This window comes from Macaca thibetana, chromosome 5 (assembly GCF_024542745.1).
Source record: "Macaca thibetana thibetana isolate TM-01 chromosome 5, ASM2454274v1, whole genome shotgun sequence".
In the NCBI taxonomy this organism is placed as follows: domain Eukaryota; kingdom Metazoa; phylum Chordata; class Mammalia; order Primates; family Cercopithecidae; genus Macaca; species Macaca thibetana.
Genome location: NC_065582.1, coordinates 41,623,035 through 41,647,188, shown reverse-complemented (window position 1 = coordinate 41,647,188; position 24,154 = coordinate 41,623,035). Strand labels below are relative to the sequence as shown.

The window sequence follows — 24,154 nt, the reverse complement described above, 5'->3', positions numbered from 1 at the left end:
AACTCTCAAAAGCAACCATGATGTCTGCTGTTGCTCCTGCTTCCTGTGTCTTAGATCCTTCTCGCTTTTCCTGTGAGGTGTCCCACTCTAAGAGGAAAAGAGGGACATGATATGGCCACCTTTACAGGATCCTGCCAAACTGAGTAAAGCGATTTCTGGGATTAAGGAAAACTACAGATACTTGTTGGAAGTACATTGAAACCAGAATTATGAACCAGTTTCAGAAATATACTGTGGTTTGTAAAGTCTACCTTTTTAAAGTTACAGGAAGCATGATTTTAGTATTTTAGTGTCTTCACTAAAGGAATGTGAAAGAGAACTTAGAGTCCTATCAAAATGTGAAGTGAGAGGGGTAGTTTAGAAAGAAGGGAAAAGGACTGATTAGGATCCTTAGACTGTATTTTTCAAGTCTCTAATGATACCATCTTGGACTCCCAATTCCTCATCTGTAAAATGGGAGGACTGGAATATGGAAAACTCTATGATCCCCTCTATATTCTATGGCCAGGGGACAGTCAAGCTAGAAACCCTTCAAAGGACTCATTCTTGGTCTAAGGGCTGGCTAACTTTAGTGCTATGCTTTACATATTTTAGAAAAAGCTCTAAAAGGCATGTATAGACCACTCCCTTCAGAACACTGGTAAAAGTGAAGTGAATTAATTCCTTTGAAAAAAGCTATACAAGCAGAAAATTCTCATGTACAGAGAGCCACCGGGCTTTTTTAGATCCACTAATATGGGCTATACCAAGAGTGACAGGCTCAGCTTAGGGCCAAAGAACTGTTATTTTCCTTTCAATTTCTCTGTTAACATTCTCACATCTTCTGCTGTATTTTCCTTTGCATGCTGCCTACAGCCCAGCAGGATTTTAAGGAAAAAGAATAGTACTTGTGGCAGGAGGGAGGGAGCGGGTCTAGAGAAATGAGAAGAGGCACATTCTGTAGCTTTAATTTCTGAGAGATACAAATCTATGCACTCTTCATTCTTTCTTCCTCCCACATTCTAAAGGAGAGGCCAGTTTGGGGACACGATTAGGACTGCATGCTAACCAACTGATCGGATAGGAAAAAAATATTCTCTAGTATTTTGGATTTTATTCCAGGAGTCATGACCATTTGCTAAAAGAAAAGGTCTTCCAAGTATTACACTATGTTGCCATCTGCCTTACTTCTCAAAAGAGATAGTAAAGAAGAAGGCAGGTAAAAGAAACTGGACCACTTTGCTTTGCTAGGAAAATAGCAGTGAGATCGAAACACGCATAAAAGGGTTTTCACGTTTTGAATTTTAGAAATTGCTTCACATTCGAAGTTAAACTTCACATTATCTTTTTTAAATGTAAGATTGCTGGTGTTTCTTTTTCCCAAGTTGAAACTAAAAGCAAGACTTCGAAGTAAATCATAAAAGAAAAAAAATTACAATGTATGCAACTGGACAACTAATAAAAGTTAATTATTTAATTCATGAACCAGAGTGGTTAAATTGTAACTTAAACCTAAAGTAAATATTGCTTTCATAAATACCAGTTTTCACTCTGCCCATTTTTGACTCACCTCCTTTTTTAAATGACCTCAAGATTCAGAGTGAGCTTTTTTCAGCAAGATTTTTTTTACCAAAACCCATAAAACCTAGCCTGTATATGCAAAAACCAGTAACAAATTATGTGAATTTTGTATCACATACTGTGCCAAACCTCACTTATAGATAACTGCGGATGCCAGCTAAACACTTTGTACCATGGCTGTCTTTAAAAGATAGCTGAGCCGCTCTGCCTACAGGTGACCTGCGGAGTATGGCTGCGCATAGGCTTTGCCACCAGGAACAGAGATCTGGGTTCTGGCTCTGCTACTCTCTGGTTTGGTGGCCTTGAGCCAGCTTATTATTATTATTATTATTATACTTTAAGTTCTAGGGTACATGTGCACAACATGCCGGTTTGTTAAATAGGTATATATGTGCCATGTTGGTTTGCTGCACCCATCAACTTGCCATTTACATTAGGTATTTCTCCTAATGCTATCCTTCTCCCTGCCCCCCCACCCCACAACAGGCCCCAGTGTGTGATGTTCCCCACCCTGTGTCCAAGTGTTTTCATTGTTCAATTCCCACCTATGAGTGAGAACATGTGGTGTTTGGTTTTCTGTCCTTGCGATAGTTTGCTGAGAATGATGGTTTCCAGCTGCATCCATGTCCCTGCAAATGACATGAACTCATCCTTTTTTATGGCTGCACAGTATTCCATGGTGTATATGTGCCACATTTTCTTAATCCAGTCTATCATTGATGGACATTTGGGTTGGTTCCAAGTCTTTGCTATTGTGAATAGTGCTGCAATAAACATATGTGTGCATGTGTCTTTAAAGCAGCATGATTTATAATCCTTTGAGTAAATACCCAGTAATGGGATTGCTGGGTCAAATGGTATTTCTAGTTCTAGATCCTTGAGGAATCACCACACTGTCTTCCACAATGGTTGAACTAGTTTCCACTCCCACCAACAGTGTAAAAGTGTTCCCATTTCTCCACACCTCTCCAGCATCTGTTGTTTCCTGACTTTTCAATGATAGCCATTCTAACTGGTGTGAGATGGTATCTCATTGTGGTTTTGATTTGCATTTCTCTGATGACCAGTGATGATGATTTTTAACCTCCATGCCATTAACTCGCTTGTAAAATGGACACGTGAAGAGTATGTATCTTATAGTGCTGCTGTGAGGCTTAAGTGGGACGGTGCATAAAATGGCTCAGCAGAGTGCTCAGAGCATGGCAAACCCTCAAAAATGCCAATTGTTTATTCACGTATTCAATCAACAACCAGTGAACAACAAACTTTGTGCCCCCGTACTGTTGCAGTCATTGAGGATAAGGCATCAAAAAAACAAACACCAATTCCTCCTCTGATGGAATATATAGTTTGATAGAAAATAATACCTAATACTTTCTTACTATTATTGCTAAACCAGTAGTGCTCAATGGCCCCAAGGGGACATTTGGCAAAGTCTGGAGACATTTTTAGTAGTCACAGCTGGAGGAGAGTGAACTGCCGCAAGTATCTAGTACGTAGAGACCAGGGACACTGATAAACACCCTACTATGCACAGGACAGTTCTCTACAACAAGAACTATCAGGCCCAAAATGTCAACTGTGCAGACATTAAGAAATCCTGTTTTAAGTTACTGACTCAGTTAATCCTTAGAATACCCTATGAGGCAAGAATGATAAGGATAGGCTGGGTGTGGTAGCTCACACCTGTAATCCCAGCACTTTGGGAGGCCAAGGTGGGCGGATCACGAGGTCAGGAGTTCGAGACCAGCCTGGCCAACATGGCAAAACCCCAACTCTACTAAAAATACACACACACACACAAATTAGCCTGGTGTAGTGGTGCGCGCCTATAATCCCAGCTATTCGGGAGGCTGAGGCAGGAGAATCTCTTGAACCCGGTAGGCAGAGGTTGCAGTGAGCCGAGATTGTGCCATTGCACTCCAGCCCGGGTGACAAGAGCAAGACTCTGTCTCAAAAAAAAAAAAAAAAAAAAGATAAAGATAGGCATTTTTTTTTTTTATTTTTTTATTTTTTTTATTATTTTTTTTTTTTTGAGATTGAGTCTGGCTCTGTCGCCAGGCTGGAGTGCGGTGGCCGGATCTCAGCTCACTGCAAGCTCCGCCTCCCGGGTTCACGCCATTCTCCTGCCTCAGCCTCCCGAGTAGCTGGGACCACAGGCGCCCGCCACTTCGCCCGGCTAGTTTTTTGTATTTTTTAGTAGAGACGGAGTTTCACCATGTTAGCCAGGATGGTCTCGATCTCCTGACCTCATGATCCACCCGTCTCGGCCTCCCAAAGTGCTGGGATTACAGGCTTGAGCCACCGCGCCCGGCCAGCATTTTCTTTTTCTAGTAACCAACAGTAACCATATATTACAGCATGAATAAGACTATACATATCATATACATATTTACAATAACGTTTATATATTTTATGTAATATATGTTATTTGTAAAGTACTCTACACGTTAGATACAGATACATTAAAACATACCTTCCTAGCATGTGCTTTTTAAAAAAGAAATCAGCTGATGGATTTTACAAAAGAGATTGAGTTCACTTTACAACCAGTGGCTGTACCCTTGTCATCTAGATTTTAAATTATCAATAATCTCTTCTGATTCTCGCTCACGTACTACAGAGGGTAATCTTTTGGGCCACATCTGTAATGATTCCAATATCAGACAAGGGGACTTCGTGGTGCACTAGAGACACCAGAAAAGGAGCTCAGAAGTTCAAGATCTAGTTTAATTATCTCACTGCCTGGGCAAGTCACATAACTTCTCTGGGCACCAGAGGCCCACCATTACAAAAACATGGGGCCATAATACCTTTGCTGGGGATTCAGAGGTTGACAGGATAAAATGAGATAATGTGTGAAAGCACTATGGAAGCCACAATGACCCACCCCACATTCACCACCTCCACCACTGCCAACTAACACCCACTCAGCGATCGCTTTCTTTTCACCATACATTTACTCATCAAATCTCATCACAGTCTGAGAGGTAGGTATGCTGATCAATGCAATGTGAGGAAAAAGAAACTGGAGCACAAAGAAAGGATAACTTGCCTGAGGTTACAAGTTCAGTGAGTGGCAGAGCAAGGGCTCCCATCCACAGTCTGGTTTCAGGGCCTGCCCTCTTAGCCAGTGTGGCCCTCTGTCTGATTTGGTGTTGGTGCTTGGAGCATGTCCTCACATTAGCAGTGAGGCCAAGCTCACTGTTCCCTTGATTTCTAGGAGCTGCTCTGCTCTATAGGAAGTCCTCTTTACTCCTTCATCCTGATTAGCCAGCCAGTTAATTCATTGATCAAAGCAAAGAAGATGAAGTCTCATTTAATTAGTTTTTTCAACTACATTTTTAAAAACAGGTACTATGTGTACACAACACATGCTTCCATCACAATACAAAATTCAAAGGCACAGAAGGATCTAGTGACAATTAGTTTTCCTTCTTATTGCATCTTCCAGCTACCCAAGTCCTCTCTGTAGAGACAACCACCACTACAAGCATCTCATACAACATTCCAGAAATGTTCTATACAATATGCTTTCTAAAATAGCATATTTTGTATGCTATATTATGTATATATTATGTATGCTATATTTTGTATATCTATTTTACAACCTTATTTTTTTCACTAAATACTAATTGGGAGATCAGTCCATATTAATACATACAGAGTTCCCTTTATTTTTATTAATGTCTGAAGAGTATTCTGTAATTTATTTAATCCATCTTCAACAGATGAATATTTAATAAATTTCTGATATTTACCAATGCTACAATGAGTATTTTATGTAGAGATCATTTCTAACACTGCAAGAATATATGTAGGATAAATTCCTAAAAGTGGAATTGTTGAGTCCAAGGGTATGTGTCTTTTAACATTTTATTGAAATAGCCAAATTGCTCTCCATAGGGGTTGCACCAATTTATTCTCCCACCTGAAATGCAGGAGATCATCAATGACTTTAACTTTATTTCCATACTCTCATCAAACAGTGTCATAAAAATGTTTTATCCTTGTCAAAAAAATTACATCTCATTACATTTTTAATTTGCATTTCTATTATAATGATTAGATTTAGAATCTTTTCATGTGTTTCAAGAATGAATTGTATTTCTTTTATCTGCAATTGTTCTGTTCATATCCTTTACCTGTTTTTTAATGAGTTGTGTTTTATTTTCTTATAAAATTATAGGAGCTCTTTATCTGTGAGAAAAATTAACCCTTGTCTATAAGTTGTATTTCCTCCAGTTTCATGTTGTTTAAGGCCTTTACAGTAATATTTGATTTGTAAGTAATGTTCATTTTCTCAATTTTTTGCTTTAATAGCTTCTGAGTTTATTTTACATAGTCATCTTTCAGTATCCTCAGGGGATTGGAAAACGCATCCCCTGCTCTGAGATACCAAAATCCACGAATTCTCAGGTCTCTTACATAAAATGGCACCGTATCACACATAATCTTTTTTCCCCCATAAGTTATTGGGTACAGGTGGTATTTGGTTACATGAATAAGTTCTTTAGTGGTGATTTGTGAGATTTTGGTGCACCCATCATCCAAGCGGTATACACTGTACCACTTTTGTAGTCTTATCCCTTACCCCCGTCCCACTCTTCCCCCCAAGTCCCCAGAGTCCATTGTATCATTCTTACGCCTTTGCATCCTCCTAGCTTAGCTCCCACATATCAGTGACAACATACGATGTTTGGCTTTCCATTCTTGAGTTATATCACTTAGAATAATAGTCTCCAATCTCATCTAGGCACTGCAAATGCTGTTAATTCATTCCTTTTTATGGCTGCATAGTATTCCATCATACACACACACACACACACACACACACACACACACATACACTACAGTTTCTTTATCCACTCATTGATTGATGGGCATTTGGGTTGGTTCCACAATTTCACAATTGTGAATTGTGCTGATATAAACATGCGTGTGAAAGTATATTTTTTGAATAATGACTTCTGTTCCTCTGGGTAGATACCCAGTAGTGGGATTGCTAGATCAAATGGTAGTTCTACTTTTAGTTCTTTAAGGAATCTCCACACTGTTTTCCATGGTGGCTATATTACTTTACATTCCCATCAGCAGCGTAGAAGTGTTCCCTGTTTACTGCATCCATGCCAACATCTACTGTTTTTTGATTTTTTGATTATGGCCATTCTTGCAGGAGTAAGGTGGTATTATATTTTGGTTTCGATTTGCATTTCCCTGATCATTAGTGATGTTGAGCATTTTTTCATATGTTTGTTGGCCATTTGTATATCTTCTTTTGAGAATTGTCTATTCATGTCCTTAGCCTACTTTTTGATGGGATTTTTTTTCTTATTGATTGATTTGAGTTCATTGTAGATTCTGTGTATTAGCCCTTTGTCAGATGTACAGAAAATTTTCTCCCACTCTGTGGGTTGTCTATTTACTCTGCTGACTCTTTTGTCTGTTTCCTCTGCTGACTGTTGCTTTTGCTGTGCAAAGCTCTTTAGTTTAATAAGGTCCCAGCAATTTATATTTGTTTTTATTGCATTTGCTTTTGGGTTCTTGGTCATGAAATCCTTGCCTAAGCCAATGTCTAGAAGGGGTTTTTCCAATGCTGTCCTCTAGAATTTTTATAGTTTCAGGTATTAGGTTTAAGTCCTTAATCCATCTTCAGTTGATTTTTGTATAAGGTGAGGGATGAGGATCCAGTTTCATTCTCCTACATGTGGCCAGACAATTATCCCAGCACCGTTTGTTGAAATGTCCTTTCCCCACTTTATGTTTTTGTTTATTTGTCAAAGAACAGTTGGCTGTAAGTATTTGGGTTTATTTCTGGGTTCTCTACTCTGTTCCATTGGTCTACATACCTATTTTTATACCAGTACTATGCCGTTTTGGTAACTATGGCCTTATAGTATAGTTTGAAATCAGGTAGTGGGATGCCTCCAGGTTTGTTCTTTTGGCTTAGTCTTGCTTTGACTATGTAAGCTCTTTTTCAGTTCCATATGAATTTCAGAATTGTTTTTTCTAATTCTGCAAAAAATGATGGTGGTATTCTGACGGGGATTGCACTGAATTTGTAGATTACTTTTGACAGTATGGTCATTTTCACAATATTGATTCTACCCATCCATGAGCATGGGATGTGTTTCCATTTGTTTGTGTTGTCTATGATTTCTTTCAGCAGTGTTTTGTAGTTTTCCTTGTAGAGGTCTTTAGATTCCTTTCTTAGATATATTCCTATATATTTTATTTCATTTTTTTGCAGGTATTGTAAAAGGGGATAAGTTCTTGATTTGATTCTCTGCTTGGTTGCTGTTGGTGTATAGAAGAATTACTGATTTGTGTAGATTATTCTTGTATCCAGAGACTTTGCTGAATTCTTCTATCAGTTCTGGAGCTTTCTAGAGGGGTCCTTAGGGTTTTCAAGGTAAACGATCATATCATCAGCAAACAGTGACAGTCTGACTTCCTCTTTACTAATTTGGATACTGTTTGTTTATTTCTCTTGTCTACTCTAGCTAGGACTTCTAGGACTACGTTGAAGAGGAGTGGTGACAGTGGGCATCCTTGTCTTGTTCCAGTTCTCAGAGGGAATGTTTTCACCTTTTCCCAATTCAGCATTATGTTGGCTGTGGGTTTGTCACAGATGGCTTTCACTACATAAAGGTATATCCCTTGCATGTCGATTTTGCTGAGAGATTTTTTTTTTTTTAGATGGAGTCTCGCTCTGTTGCCCAGGCTGAAGTGCAGTGGCGCGATCTTGGCTCGTTGCAACCTCCGCCTCCTGGGTTCAAGCGATTCTCCTGCCTCAGCCTCCCCAAGTAGCTGAGACTACAGGTGCATGCCACCACACCTGGCTAATTTTTGTATTTTTACTAGAGACGGGGTTTTGCCATGTTGGCCAGGTTGCTCTTGAGCTCCTAACCTCAAGTGATACTCCTACCTCGGTCTCCCAAAGTGTTGGCATTACAGGTGTGAGCCAGCATGCCTGGCTGAGAGTTTTAATCATAAAGGGATGCTGGATTTTGTTTTATGCATTTTTTTTGCATTTATTGAGATGATCATGTGATTTTTTGTTTTAATTATATTTATGTAGCATATCACATTTATTGACTTGCATATGTTAAACCATCCCTGCATGCCTGGTATGAAACCCAGTTAATCATGGTGGATTATCTTTTTGATATGTTGTTGGATTCGGTTAGCTAGTATTTTGTTAGGAATTTTAGCATCTATGTTCATCGAGGATATCAGTCTGTAGTTTTCTTTTTTTGCTTATGTTCTTTCCTGGTTTTGGTATTAGGGTGATGAATTAGGGAGGGTTCCTTCTTTCTTTCTCTTGTAGAATACTGTCAAAAGGATTGGTACCAATTCTTTGAATGTCTGATAGAATTTTGCTGTGAATCCATCTGGTCCTGGACTTTTTTTTGTTGATAATTTTTTAGTTACCATTTCAGTCCTTCTAGTTACCATTTTAATCTGCTTGTTATTGGTCTGCTCAGGATATCTAATTTTTCCAGATTTAAGATAGGAGGGTTGTATTTTTCCAGGACTTTATCCATCTCTTCTAGGTTTTCTAGTTTATGTGTGCAAAGGCGTTCATAGTAGCTTTGAATGACTTTTTGTATTTCAGTGGTGTCAGTTTTAATATATCCTGTTTTGCTTCTTAGTGAGGTTATTTGGATTTTCTCTCTTCTTGGTTAATGTTGCTAATGGTCTATCAATTTTATTTATCTTTTCAAAGAACCAGCTTTTGGTTTCTTTTTTTGTATTGTTTGTTTCAATTTCATTTAGTTCTGCTCTGATCTTGGTTATTTCCTTTCTTCTGCTGGGTTTGGGTTTGGTTTGTTCTTGTTTCTCTGGTTCTTTGAGGTGTGACCTTAGATTGTTTGTGTTCTTTCAGACTTTTTGATGTAGTTATTTAGGACTATGAACTTTCATCTTAGTATTCCTTTTGCTGTATCTCAGAGGTTTTGATAGGTTGTGTCATTACTGTCATTCAGTTCGAATAATTTTTAAATTTCATCTTGATTTTGTTTTTGACCCAATGCTCATTCAGGAGCAGGTTAATTTCCATGTATTTGTATGGTTTTGAAGGTTCCTTTTGGAGTTGATTTCCAATTTTATTCCACTGCAGTCTGAGAGAGTGCTTGATATAATTTCAATTTTCTTAAATTTACTGAGGCTTGTTTTATGGCCTATCATACGGTCTATCTTGGAGAAAGTTCCATGTGCTGTTGAATAGAATGTGTATTCTGCAGTTATTGGATGGAATGTTCTGTATACATCTGTTAAGTCCATTTGTTCCAAGGTATAGTTTAAATCCATTGTTTCTTGGCTGACGTTCTGTCTTGATGACCTGTCTAGTGCTGTCAGTGGAGTATTGAAGTTCCCCACTATTATTGTGTCACTGTCTATCTCATTTCTTAGGTCTATTAGTAATTGTTTTATAAATTTGGGAGCTCCAGTGTTAGATGCATGTATGTTTAGGTCTGTGATGTCTTCCTGTTGGACAAGGTCTTTTATCATTATTATATACTGTCCCTCTTTGTCTCTTTTAATCACTGTTGCTTTAAAGTTTGTTTTGTCTGATATAAGAATAGCGACCCCTGTTCGCTTTTGATGTCCATGTGCATGAAATGCCTTTTACACCCCCTTACTTTAAGTTTATGTGAGTCCTTATGTGTTAGGTGAGTCTCCTGAAGGCAGCAGATGGTTGGTTGGTAAGTTTTTATCCATTCTGCGGTTCTGCATCTTTTAAGTGGAGCATTTAGGCCACTTACATTCAATGTTGTTATTGAAATGTGAAGTACTGTTGCATTCATCATGCTCTTTGTTGCCTTTGTACTTTGGTTTTCTTGTTTTTGGTTTTTAACTTTTTTTTGTTTTGTTTTATAGATCTGTGTGATTTATGCTTTAAAGAGGTTCTTTTTGATGTATTTCCAGGATTTGTTTTAAGATTTAGAGCTCCTTTTAGCAGTTCTTTTGGTGGTGGCGAATTCTCTCAGCATTTGTTTGTCTGGAAATGGCTGTATCTTTCCTTCATATGTGATACTTAGTTTCAATGCATACAAAATTTTTGGCTGATAACTGTTTTGTTCGAGGAGCCTAAAGATAGGTCCCCAATCCCTTCTAGCTTTTAGGGTTTCTTCTGAGAAATCTGCTGTCAGTAATCTGATAGGTTTTCCTTTATAGGTTACCTGGTGCTTCTGTCTCACAGCTCTTAAGATTCTTTCCTTTGTCTTAACTTTGGATAACCTGATGACAATGTGCCTAGGCGATGATCTTTCTGTGATGAATTTCCTGGGTGTTCTTTGGGCTTCTTATATTTGGATGTTGAAGTCTCTTGCAAGGCTGGGGAAGTTTTCCTTGATTATTCCCCCAAATATGCTTTCCAGGCTTTTAGAATTCTCTTCTTCCCCAGGTACACCAATTATTCTTACATTTGGTTATTTAACTTAATCCCAGACTTCTTGGAGGCTTTGTATTTTCTTATTCTTTTTTCTTTGTCTTTGTTGGACTGAGTTATTTCAAAGACCTTGTATTTGAGCTTTGAATTTCTTTCTTCCATTTGTTAATTCTATTGCGCAGACTTTCCAGAGCATTTCACATTTCTAAAAGTGTGTCCAAAGTTTCTAGAATTTTTGATTGTTTTTTTTTTTTTCTTTAAGCTATCTATTTCCATGAATATTTCTCCATTTACTTCTTGTATCATTTTTTGCATTTCCTCAGATTGGGCTTTGCCGTTGTCTGATCCCTCCCTGATTAGCTTAATAACTAACCTCTTGAATTCTTTTTGAGGTAAATCAGGGATTTCTTCTTGGTTTGGATCCATTGCTGGTGCACTTGTATGATTTTCTGGGGTGTTGAAGAGCCTTGTTTTGTCATATTACCAGGGTTGGTTTTCTGGTTTCTTCTCATTCGGGTAGGCTCTGTCAGAGGGAAGGTCTAGGGCTGAAGGCTGCTGTTCAGATTCTTTTGTCCCACGGGGTGTTCCCTTGATGTAGCACTCTGTACCCTCTGCCTATGGGTTTCTCAGGTGTGAATACCAGCACTTATTCCAGTGGAGGTGGTGAAGGTGCAATGGACCCCGTGAGGATTCTTAGCTTTGCGTGTGACTTAACAGCTCTTATTCCAGTAGGAGGTGGTGAAGGATGCCCCGGAGTTCTGGCAAGGAGGCTTCTTCACCCTGTTCAAATTGTTACAAAGTTCAGCTAGAGAATTCTTGCTTTGGCTGCCCTCTGGAGTTTTACCCCCTTGCTCCAGGTCTGGCCTCCCCTCCCCTGATGAAGATTTCCCTGTGAGTGTTTCCAGGGAGAAGGCAGGGGGTTTGAAAACTTGGGCTCTGCTTGGTTTAGTTCTCCCCCTGCCTGTGAAGTCTGCAGGCCTGATTTGGGCCCTCCCCGGAGTTCTGGCAAGGAGGCTTCTCACCCTGTTCAAATTGTTACAAAGTTCAGCTAGAGAATTCCTTTTCCCTCTGGAGTTTTACCCCTTGCTCCTCTGGCCTCCCTCCTGATGGATCCCTGTGGTGCCAGGCAGGAATGGGCTGCTTGGTGACCCAGTGAGCTCCCAGGACCTTACTGCTGCTTCTTCTACCCCTGTATTTTGCTGGGCTCTCTAACTTGACTCAGCTCCAGGTAAAGTCAGAAACTTCTCCCACAAACAGACCTTCAGCTTCTCCAGTAGGGTGTGTGTTCAGGAGAGGAGGGTCTCCCTTTCCCACTTCTGCAGTTGGGGGACTCACAGTAGCTAGGGCGTCTCCCAGGTCCTACAGGAGCAGTCTGCTTCCTTCAGAGGGTCTGTGGGTCCTCTTGGGATTGCTGGTTTGTTCCTGCAGTGGATCTGGGGCTAAAATTTACAATGCAAGCCTCCACATGCTGCTTTTTCTGGAGCTGCAATCTAGTCCTGCCTCCTGTCCACCATGACCCCCTGAATCCAGTATTGCACATAACCTTCGCACAACCTCCAGTATACGTTAAATCATCTACAGATGACTTATAATACCTAATACAATGTGAATGTTATGTTATATACATATGTGTTACATTGTATTTCAAATTTTGTATTTTTGTATTTTTATTTTTTAAACCAAATGTTTTCAATTCATAGTTGGTTGAATCTGCAATATGAAACCCACAGATAGTGGGATTTGGAAAGGTCTTCTCTACTTGGAGAGTATTAACAAAAATTCATGTTTTCTTTTAGTACTTCTGTGGTTATTTTTCTAAGTTTAAATCTTTGACGCATCAGCAGTTATTCTGGAGTATAGTTAAGAGGTGGTATTCAACTTTCTTGTTTTCCAGATGGTCATCCAATTGTCACAGTTGTATTTTCTATTGAATAATCTCCCATCCCCCCACTGATCTGAAATGTCAGTTTTATTATGTGCAAAATTCCTATATTATTTGGATCTATTTCTTGACCTTCTGTTAATCTGTCTAACAATCGATAACCAAATACCACAGATTATTTTAATTATTGTAGCTATAGTATACTTTCCTATCTGGTAGAGCTAGTTCCTCTCATTATTTGTCTTTTCTAGAATATTCCTGGCTATTCTTTAGGGATTTCGAATAATCAATTGGTATTTTTCTTAGAATTATACTATATTTACAAATTAACTTAGGGAAAATTTATATCTTAAGGATGCTGAGTCTTCCTATCCACGGATGTTGTATACTTTTGAACTGGTTCTAGTTTTTTACCCTCTCCCCCTCTTTTAGTGAGCCTCTATAACATTTCAAAGCTTTTTTCATATATATCTTTATTACATTTACCTCTAAAGTTAGGTATGTACTCCTATGTGGGTAATGTTATCACATATAGGTCTAATTTCTAAACAGATGTGGCAATATAAACTATTAACTACGGGTTTATATAAAAGTCATTCATTTTTTTTTTGTTTTTTGTTAAGTGCCCAGTTCTTGAAACTTAGCAAATTCAGGCTTGAAAAATTCACTAGAACTATAGCCATAAAACATACCTCTTTTTGACTCCAGCTAATAAATATTTCTCTCCTAAAATGTTTTAGCATGAAAACAGAACTCATTGGATTTTCAGAAACTTTGCTCCCTGTTGGCTCCGTTTTCAATTTCGAGAGTACTCAGATCTGAGTGGTGTTGCATTACCTATTAACAATTCTTATTAAACTACAAATACAAAACTTACCTCCTAAATTCATTCCAGCTTGAAGACATTTCTGAAGTCTGCAAGCAGGACAATTCTTTCGTCGAATCTTATCAATGATGCAATCATTTCTTCCAGCACATAAATAGTTGTGTTGCCCTGATTAAAATAATAAAAAGTAACTGTTAAAATAGAGTATACTAGTACAAAACATTAATATGTATACTCAGAATATAAAACTACTTCTATCCTGCCGTGAAAACTCTTCCTCATAAAAGTAAAAATACATGATTTGTGGATAATATAGAGGAGGAGATGGTCAGCTTAATGCAGCTGAGACTTTAGATTACACATGATAACATTACACTTATTTCCAAACATGTTCTCATATAAGTACAGCCATATTTCTCCATTGTTTGAATTTTTTGATAGCTGCATGGGTTCAGGCAATAGTGCACATTTCCTGTAGACGTCACAACAGCATCAATCTAAACAAAAGCCCTACTGCAGCTGTTTAAGCTGCTATGCCTGCCCACCATTTATACATGTGACTTCACTGGGATTTCACAGTAATTTCACTTTCAAATTACACAATTGGAAATGTTAAACTATTCCATTCTGTAAAACAATCTGGAACTAAAAAAAATCAGATGTGGGCACAGCACAGGCTTAGAGAGTGGCATCTATTGGCAAAATATGAAATTGTAGTCTAGCTTTATTAGTATTTATTCAAAAATATTTACTAAACACCCACTGGGTAGTAGGCACTACTAGAGGCACTAGGGATACAGTGATGAACAAGACAGACAAAAGCCTCTGCTCTTAACTTTCATTAGATTTGGGGTAGACACATTAGACAAAGTAATTAGATAAAATGTGTAAGATTAGTTAGATAGTAATAAGCACTAGGAAGAAAAATGAAGGGAACGTGCAAGGTGATTTTTAAATAAAGGTCTATAGATCCATCAGCCCTATAAATCCTTCCATCTAACTGTGTGGACATCTAGGAGAGAACATATACCAGAAAGAAGGAAAAGCAAATGTGGTAGGGAGGAAGGTGAGGGCTGATTACTCGGCATGTTCTAGGAATAGCAGGGACACCAGGGTGAAGGAGCAGAAGAGAATGAGTAGAGAGTAAGAAAAGATGGAGATAAACAGCTAATGTGAGCCACATCACATAGGTCTTTAGAGGTCATATTCAAGACTTTGGCCTTTACTCTGAGATGAAGCCACTAGACTAGAGGGCTTTGAGCAGAGGAGTCACTTGATGTGATTTACATTTCACAGCATCACCCTGGCTGCTGTGTTGAAACTGACTGCCGTGGACTAAAGACAGAACTAGAGAGACCAGGGGTAGGAGGCAATTATTGTAACCTAGGGGAGAGAGGAAAGTGGGCTGGGTCATTGTGGTAGCAGTGGCAGTGGTGAGTTTCTAGATGTATTCTGAGAGTAGAGCTGCATGGGTTTGCTGACAGACCAGAGGAAATGAGGAGTTAAGGACGTCTTAAGATTCTTAGGCTAAACAAGTAGAAAAAGGGAACTGTCATTAGTTAAAAAGGGGAAGACAGAAGGAGCCAATGGTTTATGAGGAATGACCGCACTCAGTCTTGGGCATGGCAAGTCAGAGAAACCTGATGGGCATCCAAGTGGAGGCATCAGGTCTGTGGTTAGGAAGAGGGCTGGGCTAGATATGTAATCAGCTCACGCACGTTATTTTAAGCCATAAAACTAGGTGAGATCACATGCTGGGTGAGCACAAACTGGAGAGTGAAGCCTGGAGAGTCATGGGTTAATGAAAAGGAGAGAGGGAGGCCCACTGTTTGCTGCAAAGTAGTGAAAAGGCTGCAAAGCACTCCCTTCAGTGTAGTACCATCATGTTCCCTTGATTTAAGAATTACTAAGTAAATTACAGTAAATACTCAATAAAAATAACGTGCATCACTTAATGTAATTAAAATAATTTAATCTAAAGTATATTCTCTAACATTATGGTAAATCTTAGTAATAATAACAATAAAACAATAGTAACAGCACAGGGAGATCTATCAAAGTGAAGAAATGAAACCCCACCATTATAATAATCTAATGCCTTTTCTAAAAATTGAAGGCTCTTAATGAATATGGGTAGGTGTAGATAATTACACAAAGGCAAGCAATATCCATGGTAAAAATGGTAACTGATAAATATAACATTTCATGACGTTGTACAGCACCTTAGAGAGGTTTCCACTTCTAAAATAAAATTTTAGTGCCACATTATAGTTCTTAGTTAACCCATGCAACAACCCTATGACATAGGTGAGATTGTTATTGCTGCTATTCACCAGAAGAAACTCATACTAGAATTGATAAAGTGACTTCCCAAAAAGGTAGAGTTGGAAACAGAATTTAGAAAGTTTGATAATATTGCTGTGCCTCAAGGCCAGGAGAGGGTTTTCTAAATACTGATTTGCAATATAATTTACTGTTGGTCTAATAAGACATTGAAGGTGCTCTTTGGAAATGAGAAGCAACAGAAGCAACAGAATGTTGAGTGAAGCACACTCTAGCAGCCGGTGTTTCTACCCACAATTGACATTCTGTGCCTTTTGCATATTATGAGATTGAATACAAAACCACAGATTTCATCTTTAATATACACTGAACTGAGTAAACTTTAAAGTTCAAAGAAATAACTAAACGTAATTTAAATTTGTTTTAATTCAACAAGTATTTATGGGGAACCTCCAATATGTTGCAAGGTCACGAATCATTTGCATAAGGGTTGGTTGGCTGTAGTCTAAGATTCACTCTATGAATTTTCAGTAAATGTAACTAAGACTTTTAGATTGTAGGCACACAGAATGGAAAAAAATGGCTGCTGTCTTATGAACATATTGGAAGATTTTCTCGTTTGGGTGTTCAAAAACAGAGACTTTCAAATGCCAGGATTGTTCTAGAAGGATTTAAAAAAATAAATACCCTTCAAAAATTTGTTACTGTAACCACCCAGGATAATTTTCTCCCCAGAACAATATTTCATCTTCCACAAATAGAATAGGAAAGTTGTAAGGGACTGTTGCAGACATGTCATTTTCAGAAAATTTTGTCGTTTATATTTTTAGTTGTGTAAACATTAAAAATTTAAATTACACCTACACAAATATATAATGTGTGTCTCATTCTTTAATTCATATTAAACCAACACAACACACAACCAAAATCTGTCCAGTAGGACTCAGGGAACTTTAGTCATCCATCCGTCTGTGTACTCGAGTTCAGTGTACCTCCTGCTTAAGGTTGGGGCAGCTTTTTGGGCACAAGGCAGCCATTCTAGAAGACAGAAACCTTTCAAGGTTAGGATAAACTTGGATGAAGTACCAGGATGCTTAGGTCAGTTAGTGCACGTGTAACACAAATTCAAAGACTTATAGGAAAACCAGATGAACTAAATTAAAGGGAAAATAAAAGCAAAAATGCTTTATGGACTTAACAATAACAAAGTTGAGTTTAAAAATAAATCAGAGGTATCATTTTTTTCTATTGTTTTAAACTATGGTATTGTTTTTAACTGTAGAATAATTCAGTAACTGTTTAAAAGTTAATCTCATTATTTTAAAAGTTACTGCATTCAATAAAAGTTGTCTTTTACAATTTTCAATTATTATTTTGAAATCAAGAAGCAACTTTTTGTTATACTTGGCCTGGTCCCAACTGAGAAAATACAGATTATGTGACATGCAGTTCTCTAAGAATCAATAGCATAAGAACAGAAAAGTAGAAAAACGAAGGGCAGGGAGGAGAAAATACGATAAAAAGGAACCAGCTTCACAACCAGGGTCCATCTGGGTCTAAATCCTGCCTCAGTCAATAAGGAGCTATCAGAGCCTCAGCCAAGTGGCTCAATGCTTCTAAGCATTGGTATCTTGATCTATAAAATGCAAAGAGTAATGCCTACTTTCTATATTGTTAAATGGTTTCAAATGAATAATATACTGCACAAAAAGCAAGAAGCACAAACCCTGGCCTGAAGAAAGAACTAAAAAAAAAAAAAAAAAACCTAAAAAAAATTTTAAAAGGTGATAGAGGTGGTAGTGATGACCTATTTTGTTAGCTCACTTAAAAAAAAATTGGGGCCAGGCACAGTGGCTCACGCCTGTAATCCCAGCACTTTGGGAGGCCGATGTGGGTGGATCACGAGGTCAGGAGATTGAGACCATCCTGGCTAACACGGTGAAACCCCATCTCTACTAAAAATACAAAAAATTAGCTGGGCGTGGTGGTGGGCACCTGTAGTCCCAGCTACTCAGGAGGCTGAAGCAGGAGAATGGTGTGAACCCAGAAGGGGGAGCTTGCAGTGAGTCAAGATCGCGCCACTACACTCCAGCCTAGGCGACAGAGCAAGACTCCGTCTACAAAAAAAAAAAAAAAAAAAAAAAAAAGAAAAAAAAAAGTAGGATGAGAAAATCCAAAGAACAAAAATCAACTCTTAATGAATGTTAAGTGAGTAAAGAGCATCCTGTGGGAGCAGAATGTCACCTTTGAGTATGAAGGCCTCTAGATGAAGAGTCCACTTGAGCCAAGGCAAACACCATTCAGCTCTGAGCCCATCTTCAAGTCTTTAGCTTTTTTTCTGAAAGCTGGCAAGGATAGGAGTGTGTTGAACTATATCTTTAGGGTAAACACAGGATAAAAAGCCAGCATTGTCCTATCTGTTTGCAACTCAGCTAAGAATTCTAGACTAGGGCCCAAGACTATAGGCATGGGATAAGATTCTGGAAAGCTGTAACTTCCTGGTATTATTTCTCTCGATATCTCTTATTTTTATATATTACTTAACATCAAGACTCTTTAAGTAGGCACATACACTCAGGGGCAGAAGCAAAGGTGAGCCTGGGAGACTGAATTCCATTTTGCCGGGAGCCTTGAGGGAAACTGCACCCCTGTGGATGAGAGAAGGCAGAGGTAACTGATATTTACAGACAGGCAGGTTGAGGAGCAAGGCCCTCGGAAAACAAGAAAAAGAGGTTCTAGGATCTAACATGTGTTCCCAGACAATGAGTTAATTCCATTCCACAAAGATTTTTATTTTTATTTTTATTTTTATTTTTTTTTTGAGATGGAGTCTGGCTCTGTCGCCCAGGCTGGAGTGCAGTGGCCGGATCTCAGCTCACTGCACGCTCCGCCTCCCGGGTTTACGCCATTCTCCTGCCTCAGCCTCCCGAGTAGCTGGGACTACAGGCGCCCGCCACCTCGCCCGGCTAGTTTTTTTGTATTTTTTAGTAGAGACGGGGTTTCAGCGTGTTCGCCAGGATGGTCTCGATCTCCTGGCCTCATGATCCGCCCGTCTCGGCCTCCCAAAGTGCTGGGATTACAGGCTTGAGCCACTGCGCCCGGCCTCCACAAAGATTTTTAAGGCAGAATATAAAAAAATAGAACATAGTCCATTTCTTCCAACACCTTATATTCAAGGGGTTAGGATGAGGTTGGGGATATTGAAATGATTAAGATACATCTATCTATATAACAAACCTGTACATGTACCTCTGAACTTAAAAAAAAGATATATCATGGGTCTTGATATGTTCCGACTTTAAAGAAGGAAGGGATCATACTAGAGCTGGGAGATGAATCAGTCCTTATGGAGAAGGAAAGCATCTGGGGTAAGCCTTAAGGAATGTTCTAGAGGAATGTTCATACAATGAAACATGGAAAGGACAGATGTACAGGTGTTCCACACAAAGAATTAGCCCAGGGAAGGCTGAGACACAGTTAAGTGTTCAGTAAGCAAGTGGTCTGGGGTAGGCATGGGATAAGATTCTGGAAAGTTGTAACTTCCTTGTATTATTTCTTTCCATATCTCTTATTTTTATATATTACTTCACAGGCAGGATGGGTACAGAGGAGGAACAGACAGTATCCACACAGTCTGGTAGCCCGGCCATTTCCAGAGGCCGCCAGTGCCCTGCAGGCTCCAGTGCCCCTTCCTTTCTTCTGAGTTTCAGCCCCATGCATCTACCTGTTCACTGAATGTTCCCACCCGAATGTCTCTGACACTTCACTCCCTCCCTGTTCACCAATCAAATGTCACTTCCCCACCCCCACACAGCCCCCTTCCCACCTGCTATATGCCCAATTTTAAAGCTACAAGCAGTTGTATGAACTAGAAGCTGCAAGTTATCCATGGTTTACACGGCTTCTCCCCAGAATCCTCTACATTCAAGGGCTGGCAAAGTACTGATGATTCTCCCTTCTAAGTGTCTTTTGAGTTCTATCTATATCCATCAGTCCTTTCTTCATTGCAGGATCTCTTGGTTAAACTTCTGAATTATGGAGTTTGAATCCCTGTTACTATCGGACTTTAGAGAAGTTACTTAACCTTTTCATATATCAGTTTTCTGACTTGTTAAACAAGAATTATAAAGGTGCCTATCTCATGAGTTATCATGAAAATAATATACCACATAAAGCACTGAAAATAGTCACTGCTACGCAGTAAGGATAAAATGAATGGTAGCTGTTATCGCTGTATTTGTGTGATTATCATTATTACTATTATCATGTATTACTGCATATTATCAGTATAATTTCAATGGACTTGTAAGTAGTCTACCTGCCTCTGCTAATTCGCCACTTCTAAGTCAAATGATTCTAACTTCAATTTAAAAGTTATTAAATGAAAAAAACTCTCACACAGACATCAATAGGTTAAAAAAAGAAAGATAACTGTTTTGGTTGAAATGAAGCTAAGGGGTATCCCTGGTGTTTCCCTCCATCTGTACCCATCAGTGGCGTGGGAGGCACTCCACAGGAAACTGCGGCCTCTAGGGCAGACACTTAGGGTCCTGGGCCTCCCCAGAAGTTTCCCCCTCTTCCGTACAGCCTGCAGTCCTCCCCCTGAATCACAGATCTGACAGATCTGATTATGACATCATCTGCTTAAAGGCCTTCTAGGGCCCTTCACTGCTTAAACTCTCAAGTCCAAGCTCTTATAAGCTCCGTATTTAATGTGAGTTGAGCCAGTGTGTCACAGGGAGGGGAGGTGGGCAGGTCAGAGCTCAAAGATGTGCTTAGCAAAAGTTACGACCATTTCAGAAAAAGGAACCAAAGCTTGGTCAGAGGCATCTAACCTAATAACACTGGATTATGTTTATCGGTGGTTTTAGTTTTGGTGTTTTTATTATTGCATGCATTGTTCCTATTGTGGATGTGAAGGACAATATGCTTATGGTTTATTTTAACAAGTAAAAGAACTCAGAAGATTGGTCCTTTGCCTGGTTGTATCTCTGTTTGCAGGTACAGACATATAGGTTGCTCCTGAATCACAAACACCATTGCTACAGACATCCTCAACTATAGACTGTAGTCAGCAGGCACCGTCTCCTCTGCCTGCCAACCCTGGCTGATGCTTGGTCATGGGTGGTGGCAGCACTTCTGGCATATCTCCCCCATTACTTTTCTTTTAAATCTTAGAAGGCAGTCTCATTTCTGTTTTTCTCTGGCGCCACTAATTTCATGTTCTATGACATCTATGGATCCATATACCTCCTTCACCTCCCCATCAGTGTCCTACTCCTCTACCTGTACCTGGAAAACATTCTATCCCTCCATACACATGGCTGATCATCAGGGTAGTACCCTTTTATCAAGCAAGACACTGAGGTTCTCAGGGAGAGTTAGATATGAGACATGAAAAGAACCAGGTTCTGGAAGCCCCGAAAGCACAGCAGACACCTACAAATACCCTTGAGAATCTTTAAAGAAGGATTTGCAGAGAAGGAGGTGCTTGAATTACATCTTACGAACAGAAGTCCTCAAATTTTGTCTTTTAAAAAACTGACTTATCACACATTGGCAACATAGCCTTTTACATATGGGGGACTGAATATGAAAAATCAAAACACTGAACATTGACATTTTGCTCCCACCACAGTACCCAGATTCCTTCCTGTCCCCACAGAGAGGCAGTGCTGGGGCCTCAGATTGAGCCTCCCAGTGGGGAACACCTCTGCCCACCCTTGACCTGACCTTTTTTGAGGAAGCTCCAAGATGCTATATTACAGGCCTCTCTCCATCCCCTTTACTCAGTCTGCTTTCATTAGTACATTTGAGAAGAATTAATCTGGCTTGCCTGCCTCCACGGTGGCTTCGTCCTCTTGTGGGACAGCTCCCTCTGGGAGCAGGTGCTCAGCCTCCAGTCTTGAGGAGGCCTGTCCTGATCCAGCTGTTTCTTTGCCTGTACCTAATGTGGGGGCTCAGACGACCAGGTCCCTTTGGCTCTTATCACTAAGTCATATACTTCAACTTATTTACCCCCAAATGTTGATGTTTTATCTTCCACCAGCCACTCCTTTGTTTTATAACTCAATTTGTTCAGAATCTGGGTGGGGAAATGTGCTATTTTACAGGTCCCTTAGAGATGGAGAAAGACAGAGTTAACACCAGAGTCCCTGAGATTCAGATCTCACAAATACGGACACATACAGAGTGAGCTCCTGAGCTTGAATCCTAACAAAGGCCCTAAGGTTCCCCCTCATCCCACTTCCTCTGTATTTCACTCCTTAATTCCTGCTTTCCCAGATCTGGAGCTCATTAAAAGGCAGGGAACCCAGGGAATGTGGTCATTATGGGAATCCAAATGTTGATGACAGTGAAGGCATAGTTTAAACCCTCTTCTGGTGTTTTTGTTTTCTGTCTAATAAACAATCTTGAACAAATTTCACCACTGAATCTTGTTTTCCTTTAAAACCTTATTTTTATGCTCCCTATGTTATGTGAAATGTTTTCTTTTTCATATCCTGAACATACAAAAGTATTTAAAGGGACAGTAACTTATAAAAATAGTTTGATATTTATCACTCTCTGAATGATCTATTGCTTAATAATTCGTTATATGCCAGAGCCGACAGTTTGATTGTTGCTGCTGTTCATTCAAATATGGGAACTATAAAGCACCAAACTTGTTGCAAGCCTTCTTCACTAACTACCCCTGGTGGATACTCTAGAATAACCAGACCTTAGGTACAACGTAAGTTTCCCTATTTAAAAAACAATCATTTATTTTCAGTATCAGAAAGGCAATTTCTCCAAATCCCTTTTAAAATTAACTTTGTGCTTAAATCTCTTTCTCATTTTTAAAGATCCATTCGTTGTCCTGCTGCAAGATTTTTTTTTTTTTTAAGCAGTTGACAACTGCCCAGCAACAGCAGCCTGTGTTTGCAGTCACTATTTTGGGCTACATCACATGTCACTTACATAACCTTGTTTAACTGCTCTTGAACTGGTTCGAACAACCTGGGAAACAGATTAGAGCAGTCCCAGCAAATTCCCGCATTGCAGATTCTGATGGGCGATTTCCCTTCCCCTACCTCCCCCCGCCCCCCCATTCTTATAATGTCGCATGGTGAGTTAAGACGGTGTCCAACAAGAACTGGTTATTCATTGTTGGAGCCAACTAAAACATTCGATAATTAACTTCCTCTGCTCAGTTAAAACCAGTTTGGTCTGCCCATAATAAACCAATGAACAATGATCCCCTGCTGCTGAGGTTTATGAGTGGGCCTGGATTAACATGTTTTAAAATGCCAGGGGGAAAAAGAACTGACTTGAGAAGTAAGTATAGGTTGCCTTTGCCACCTTAAAGCACAAATCTTTTGAAGCTATGTTTTTAGGATTCTAATATTTTAATTTAGAAGTCAGATTAGCATCATTTTTTTTTTCTGTGGTGTTTCAAGAGTTCTTCCCATGTGGATAAGCAAAAAATTCCCAAATAAACATTCTTCTTGTTGTGAAAGGTGTTCGTTTTTCATTTTTTAAAATGTACTTTTAATTATCATAAGAATTTGTATGCATATTTTAGTAAAAGGGAATCAAAGATAATATCATATGACAAAATCCAAGTGATGTAAGATTTTAACCTTGAGAAACACTCATTATGGTGCGCAGTAAGAAAAAACAAGTAAGTTACTGACAAGGAACAAGGAAAATTTTTTTCAGGAAGAGTGACTTACGTCTCTCACACATTCAATACTAGGAATTTAACATAGCTGCGCTTCACTATGCAAAAACATCTGTTATCTAGATAAACTAATAAGTTATTCAGGGCAGTGGAAAGGGAACTAGCATTTGTTGAATTCCTATTATGTGACAGGTGCTTTACCAATCATACTTAATTTAATCCTTTAAAAATCCTATGGGGGGAGTCCTATGAGATTAGTCATATTATCCCCATTTTGTCAATTAAGACATTCGGAGAGGTAAAATCATGTGGCTAGCTTAACTGGGATTCATACTTGCAGCACTTTCATTACAGCACTTACTCTCTCTAGGGTCCATCCACGTTAGAAGTATACTTAAGATTCTTATACCAACAGCACAAAATGGTGCAGAAACAGAACCTCTGGAATGAAAGACATGTTTAGGCTACCTTATAAAGGATAACTCAGACCAATACATCACTAACCACTCTGACACTGGGAAAAGAGAACCATATGAATTTGGTTGC

The 24,154-nt window shown here is 39.1% G+C and overlaps 1 protein-coding gene across 2 annotated transcripts in view; it reads right to left on the bottom strand.

Moving 5' to 3' along the window:
* The window catches only part of NR3C2 (nuclear receptor subfamily 3 group C member 2), a 357,163-nt gene that overhangs the window by 97,840 nt on the left and 235,169 nt on the right, over positions 1–24,154 (bottom strand). For both annotated transcript variants that reach the window (XM_050790895.1, XM_050790896.1), the window contains exon 4: positions 13,714–13,830. In XM_050790895.1, coding sequence (XP_050646852.1) covers positions 13,714–13,830 — 117 coding nt within the window. The remainder of the gene's footprint in view (positions 1–13,713; positions 13,831–24,154) is intronic.